At 34.8% G+C, this 7,440-nt stretch overlaps 1 protein-coding gene across 1 annotated transcript; it reads left to right on the top strand.

The window, feature by feature from the left end:
* Positions 1–1,618: 1,618 nt before the first annotated feature.
* LOC111997354 (uncharacterized) lies at positions 1,619–3,606 on the top strand. Its single transcript, XM_024029436.2, has 3 exons — positions 1,619–1,947; positions 2,124–2,301; positions 2,690–3,606. Exon 3 carries the CDS (start codon positions 2,704–2,706, stop codon positions 3,295–3,297), a length of 594 nt encoding a protein of 197 aa, XP_023885204.1. The 5' UTR covers positions 1,619–1,947; positions 2,124–2,301; positions 2,690–2,703; the 3' UTR covers positions 3,298–3,606.
* The last annotated feature ends 3,834 nt before the right edge of the window (positions 3,607–7,440 follow it).

Raw genomic sequence — 7,440 nt, 5'->3', positions numbered from 1 at the left:
ATGGCAGAATGAGTTATTAAAAAAAAGAAAAAAGAATGACATTCAAAGCATAATAATGAATATGTACGGTGCAAAAGCTTAAAAGTAAACGTGACTGAATCACTCCATTTTATCTTGATATAACACATGTTTGTTGTGCTACTTTGTCTTGTGTTTTTTTTTTTTTTGTGTGCCCCCACTCATTTTTTTTTTTGAGAATCATGTGCCCCCACTAATTGATTACGAACGCAAGCTTGTGAGGTTTTATGGTTTAACTAAAGAGTACTGGTATAGACACAAGAATTGCCTCATTTTTTTTTTCTTTTTCATTTTCATAATAGTTAAATTGAGAGATTATCATTGGTTATCCTCTATTTTTTTTAGAGGAATGTTGGTTTTTATTTTAGCCTATCATTAACATCAATTTATTATCTCCCTTGGAAATTGTGAAATCTTTTATAGCAACAAAAGTTGCAAAATTGATGTGGGGTCCAATTATAATTGTTGCCTAAAATTCAATTCAATCTCTTAATGCACTTTTATTCAATTCAGTTCTTTAAGTTTCAACATTATTCAATTAAGTCCTCTCGTCTATATTGGTTAGAGAATTGACCTTAGTGTACCAAAATGCCACCGTTTGGTTTTCTTTAAATGTTTTAAATTAAAAATTCCAACCAATTAATAATTTTTTCTTTTGAAGAAAATCAAAAATAGAATTTCTCACCCAAAATAATATCTGAGTGATTAAAAAAACAGGATTTATCTAAAAGAATATAAACTCTCCTTCTCTCTTTGATCTCTTTTGAAACATCTAAATGCCCTTTAAATAATAGCAATATAGCCATAGTAATGGACCCAAAACCAAACTTGGAGTCGCCACCATCATTCCCGTGCACAAGAATGGGCCTGCAAAGAGGCTTCTTGAAGCAAAGCTCTAAAGAAGATGATCATTTTATCCATCGGGACTTGTTGCTTTAGTCTCAGAGCACAACGAATCAAATTGTTGGTTTGTGGACTGAGTCTTAACCCCCACTATCACTGCAACTAATTCAACATTAGATTCCACTGCCAGAGCACTATGGGATACTTCCTCCTTCGTTGACGAGAGCATCACAACCATAGTTCTCTTTGTAATTTAAACTTCTTTTTTATGGTCAGTTTAATCATTCTTGTATATTGCATACAACACTTTTTTATTTATTAAGTTATAATTTTTAATTGCCCAAAATATTAGGGACTTGATTTGGGTCCAAGTATCCAGCTGCAATGGACCCCTCAAGAAGATGATAAATATTCACATGTGTCTGATGCCATCAATTTTGATAATTTGTGCTTGAAAAATTTTACATATTACACAAAATACCTAAAATGATTTTACTAAAAAAGTGTTGCACATAAAATTATATAAAATATTTTTACATTTAAAAATGTTTTACAACAAAACAAACTGAGCTTAAAATTACAAAATTATAAATCCAACTCAGACTTTTATTTTTTAAAAGAAACAATCCAACTCATACTAAAATTAGTTAGAAAAGAAAATTCTTATCTTCTTAAAAGCAAAACTGAAAACTCTCGTATATTTGGGTTGAACCTTTGAGATAACCATTAGCATTGATGTCAATCACCACACCAACTCTATCATACATCCATACGAGTACGACGACTCAAACTTTGACCTTTTATACGGTTTTATCGAACTCACTTTGTTTTTTAAGAGTGATACACCTACACAAATAAATGTTCTCGTATCACACAACAATCAAATTTAAAATCGCTATATTTAGGATTAGGACAGTGGTCCTTCCAAAGCGCTTTGTGGCTTAGCTTTAATGGCATCATAGTTCTCTTTGTAGTTGTACCTTTCCTCTAAAGGAAAAGTGAAAGAGAGAAGAGAGACAGATTGTGAGAGAGAAAGAGAGAGAGAAAAGAACGCTGCTGAGAAGAGAAATCACTCACTGACTTTAGGTACGTGAGCACCAAAACTTGAAAGTAAAAATTGCATTCTTGATTTTTCTATGTTACCCTTTCCTTTTCGGAAAAGGATAAGGCATTCAAATTTTCTGGAATATATATGTAAGTTTCTCTTTTTGTTATTTTTCTCTAACATGTATCTCTTTCTCTCTCTCTCTCTTCTCGACAAGTACAAGACAGTGAAGGCTTCCCAAGAGAGACAAAGAGGAGCGTGAAACAGAGGACATAATTATGGAGCTCTAAATCAATCAGCCTCTGCCTTTTATCACGTTCCTCTTGTTCTTGGTGCCATGGTCAGACCCTGAAACAGACTTCCCCAGCCTTTTCCATGCTATAAAGATCAAAACGGTATGTGGGTTTTTGTCCATTTATTTCTTGATGCTTTTTCAAACAGATATTATTTCTGTTTTTAATTTATGATTCTTGGCTGGGGTTTCAATGGGTTTTAGGATTTTTATTCTATTTTGTTTTTTATTTTTGCTAATTCAATGTAGGAACAAATATAGTTTTTGTTTTTTACTTGTGATTAATGGCAAGAGTTTCAATTTGTTTTAGGATTATTTATTCTATTTTCAGTATTTTGTTTTATTTTTAATAAAAATAAATAAATATATTTTGGGTGCTGGACATGTTTTGTAGTTAAGTTCTGTGGCACTAATCTCCGAAATCATTGCTATTTTTTTCAATTTGGGGTTTTGGGTACTTGTTAATTGTATTTCTTTTTTGGGATTTTTAGGGGTTTGACTCTACATGGCTAACCGCAAAAAATGTATAAACCAAGGCAACAATTGTGACACATTGAAGAAAAAGTCAATGAGGAAAATTCGTATTATATACTCTGATCCTTATGCCACTGAATCTTCAAGTGATGATGAAGAAAAAAATGAGTTCAAGCCAATGGGTGGTAAGCGCAATGTCAAGGAGATTTTGATTCCAAATGAGAATTCGTTATCGACTGATGTGAATGCAGTGTCCAAAGAGTGTAAAAATTTGTTTTCACATCCATCCTCCCCATCATCTGTGCTTGAGGTCTCTACTCCAGCTCTACTTGGTAATGGAATTGGAAATTCAATCAAAGAAGAAGACAATGTGGAACCAATTCTATACAGCTCTACTTCAGCTCTTGTTGGTAATCGAGTAGGAAATTCAAACAAAGAAGAAGGCAGTGTGGATCCAAATCTTAAAGAAGAACAATCGTTTTTGGATTTCATGGATGACATTGATGCTTATCCTACGCTTGGGGATGAATGTGGAGAGGAATACGTTCTTCCTCCTTTCGATATTGAATTTGCTGTTGGGGATTTTTCTTGGATTGATGAGGTCCTAGATCTTTCAGGACTATAATTTCTGCAGTTCTTTCCTACCTTTTTTCCCAAACATTTTGCAGTTAGGAAGTAGCGGTTAGTATTCTTTGTATTTTAGCAAATATCTTCATTTTGCAGAGTTTTGGTGGTTTTTGCCATCTTTGTTAGGGAGCAAGAGAGTTCTTGGGTTTTTCTCTCTGCTTTTATAGCCGTCCCAAGTTTTGTAAGCTCTCAAGTAGTCTCAACTCTCAACCACTGCTCCCACTTCTATATATCAGTTGTTTGTAATTAAGATTATCACCTATCCCCACAGACAAATCAATGTTTCAACAAGTCTGCAAAACCAAAATCTGTGTCACAGGCAAGCTCAAAGCCAAACAGAACATCTCATTTTAGCACCACATCAAAATACAACAGGTCAGATAATTCCTCTAATAGTCTAGTTCTGTGCATCTGAAAATTTGTAAACGGGTTCTCAACTACAGACAAACTTGATCCAACAAATTCAAGCACATAAACATCTATGATTTGGGTTTGTTGAGTGTTATCCGATAAAGCATGCTTATAAACACTTTACAGCAGGTGTGAAGACTATATTGGGATATTCTACAATGAAAGAACGTAAGATTTTATTGTTACATTGATTTTAAAACGCATACCGTTCAGAACTATTGGGATGCTCGTAAATACCTAGTACCTCAAGTAAAACAAGCTAAATACTACCTTTGCAAGACCAAATAAACAATGCCTAATAAATTATAGTAATTACATACCACCTTCAAGACATGGCAAAGAAGCCAGTTCAGCAAAACGTTTGTAGCTCCAAAGAACAAAGAGCTCCAGAATGTACAATCCCCGTAGGGATTGATTTAGAAGCAGAAGTATTCATGTCCCTTTGACATTATCTTCAAAATCCAGTTCATATACAAGAGCAAGATGATCGCTGCCCCATTTCTGCCAAAGTAACATCGAAACCTGATGAATCCAAAGACAATAGAACATAGAGAGCACAAGCAACATATAGCATACTTACGACATTGATAAGTACATAATATTATGTGTTATTTATATATAAAAATGGATTAACCTCTGAGTGTCAGAGGAAGGGATTTGTTTTTAATTATACAAATTATCCCAGGGCGGGGAGAACAAAACCTGTCCCCCACCTTCAACATGATGGGCCAGATTGCGATTCCTATGTGCAAGTCCACTCTTGGCCATTGCCATGAGTTGATTTCTCTAATTATTTCTGACCAACTCTGCTCTACTCTTCCTCACTCTTCCTCCCTCTCTCCTCCATCAATCCAAACTTGCCATCATTGATAATTACTGAATTTTTTACTACACCAGCTGACTATTAGTACATTCTTTTTTTGATAAAGAGGAAGGGGCTGAGACAGAGAGGGTGAAAAAGTGGATAAAAACAAGAAGTTGTCACACAGTTTATTATGAGATATGACAGAGAGCAACACAGTCCACAAAACGTTATGTATACACCCCTCCCTGAAGGATATAACATGAATTTTAAGTATTATTCAGCAATTATATTCTGATAAAACATTTCCATTTTCTTTTTTTGGAAAAGAAGTTGCATACAATTGAAAAAAAAAAAAAAAAAAAAGAAAAAAAAAGAAAAAAAAAAAAAACTTTCTCCATGCTTCTACTCTTTATTTTAGTCTCCGAGAGGAAAACTAATTTAGGATTCCTGCGCCGCACATAATCGTGAAGCATGTAAACTGTCCAAGGGTTCCTAATTCCTCGGCAATTCCAACAAAAGGAATTCATTGCTCCGGTGGTGCTGTTTAGCAACCACCGTTGGTCTCTCAAAGGTGTCATGTGCGTTTATGCGGTGTGAGTCACAAAATTTCTTCTGAGGCTTGCCTTCATCTTCATCCGAAAAGTCAAGTCTGCCTGTTCTTTTAGAGCCTGAAAGCCCAACAAGATTTTGTATTTATGGGTTAGCGTTTTGGGCTTGCTTTCCTTGGGCTCTTGCAATTTTCTCCTAATTCCCTTTTTCTGGGCCTAGTGGGGTGTTGGTGATCTCATTACTAGAGGGCGGCTTTTTAGTGGGTTTCAACGAGCTAGTGACTTCTTAGGCCTTTGAGGGACAATGCTTTGGGAGGCCCACTATAGAGGATTCACCCCTTACTTCCTTTCCCGCTTCAAGGGTTTTTAGGGCTCATGTGAGTGCATGTTAGAATGGGGCACAAGGCTCAAGAGGCTTACCTTGTCTCCTTTTGCCTGATTTTTTGCTGGTTGCATGACTGACGTGCCTTCTTGTCTTGGTTTCGTGTTCTTGGGGTGTGTGTGGCTTGACAGAGTTGTTGGGAACCCCATCTGCTCTGCCTCCATGTCCATCGAGTTGGAGGTTATCGAAATTTGCTGCTAGAAACCTTCATCTTTCCGTTCCTTGAACCCACTGCTGCTAGAAGCTCTGGGGCGTTTTTTTTTTTATTTTTTTTTATTTTTTTTTATTTCGCTTTTGGGACTACTGTTTGCTTGTAACCAATCCCCATATTGCCTATGGGCTTCGGGATTTTTGGATGCCCAGAACAATGCTTCTCATCGTTACCAAGGATTCCACAGAGAAAACAGAAATTGGGAAGTCTTTCATATTTAAATGTAACCAATACTTATCTCCTTCTAGATTGACGACATTTTCACCCCTTTGCAAAGGCTTATTGATAGGTAGGTCCGCTCATGTTCTCTTCAACTTAGCTTGTTCTAACAACTAAGATTGCTTATCGGATTCTATGTATTTACCTAATCTGTTGCCTAGATCCCTTCCTACCTCTTTTAACATGCTTTCAAAGTGGAGACCCCAAACTTGAATCCAGAACAGAGAATGAGTGAACGGAATATTTGCAACTGATAATCCCTTTCTCCATCTGCATAGGAGTAAGAGATTATTGTCAAATTCCATGGGCAGTTTCCAACGTCTACAATCCTCAAATCTGAGCCCATCTTCCAGACAGATTTTAGAGTGCTCTTTAAAGCTCGCATATTCTGGTGCCAATCTACTAGAACTCGGCCAAAAAGACTCAAAGCACATTCCTCTAAGAGGTGTGATCTACTAGTGGTTGAAATGAAGATGTCTTCTTCTTCTTCTTTAGTGAGCTGGAGGTGCTGTATACTGTCTATAACTATTTGGTCCATATCAGTCAAGCCCTATGGACTACTGAAGACCTAGCAAGAACCTGTATCAATGAAGGGTGGGAGGACTCGTGCTAAGGCAAGAGGAAAGGGCTCCTACTAAGGGAGAGTTTTTTTTTTTTGTTTAGGCTCTAGAGGAGCACAAATCTTTACTATTGTTAAAGTTGTTTAATGAATATTGTGTTTCTAATAAGATGAAAATTTTATGATACCAACCATATTGGTATTTTGTTTTGACCTAGTTTTCTACATTTCATATATATATATATAGACAAATCTGAAGCTGAGAGAAAATCTAATTAGATTTCAAATTAGGGTTCAATTAGAGTTTAATTGTGCACCATGTGTCTCATCTAATCCAAACTTTTAAATTATATATATATATATATATATATAGACAAAACTGAGAGAAAATCCAATTAGATTTCAAATTAGAATTCAATTAGAGTCTAATTTTGCACCATGTGTTTCATATAATTTAAGCTTTTAAATTTTTGTGCCAAGTGAGTTAATTTTAGTGTAAAAATTCAATTTCAATTAGAGTTTAATTTTGTATCACATGTCCCATCTTTTTAAAATTTTTGTGTCAAATGAGTTAATTTAGTGTAGAAAATAAGGAGTCCAATATAAATAAGAGTACGAATTTGGTAAGGATAGGTTGTAAAACCCATGTTTTATATCATCTAATAAAAGATTATCATATCAGTATTTTACTTAAAATTCAATACATCCTACTACACCTAACAACATCTCAATAAACTCCAAATTTGATTAGATTTATATATGGGTATTAGAATTGATTGGGTGTAGTTGTGCTTATTTCTAAATATGTGATAGGATGATGTGGTATGTTGGGATTGGAGGGGTAAAACATGAATTTTACAACATATCCTTACATAATTTAATCTCTATAAATAAACCTAGGTAATATATATATATATATATATATATCAAAGTTTAGAGAAAATTTGATTAGAATCAAAATTAGATTTTGCCTTTGTTACATTTTCATATAAATTAATTTTTAGAT

Source organism: Quercus suber, unplaced genomic scaffold (genome assembly GCF_002906115.3).
Source record: "Quercus suber isolate HL8 unplaced genomic scaffold, Cork oak 2.0 scaffold_43, whole genome shotgun sequence".
In the NCBI taxonomy this organism is placed as follows: Eukaryota; Viridiplantae; Streptophyta; class Magnoliopsida; order Fagales; family Fagaceae; genus Quercus; species Quercus suber.
This window is presented reverse-complemented; position numbering and strand designations above follow the sequence as displayed.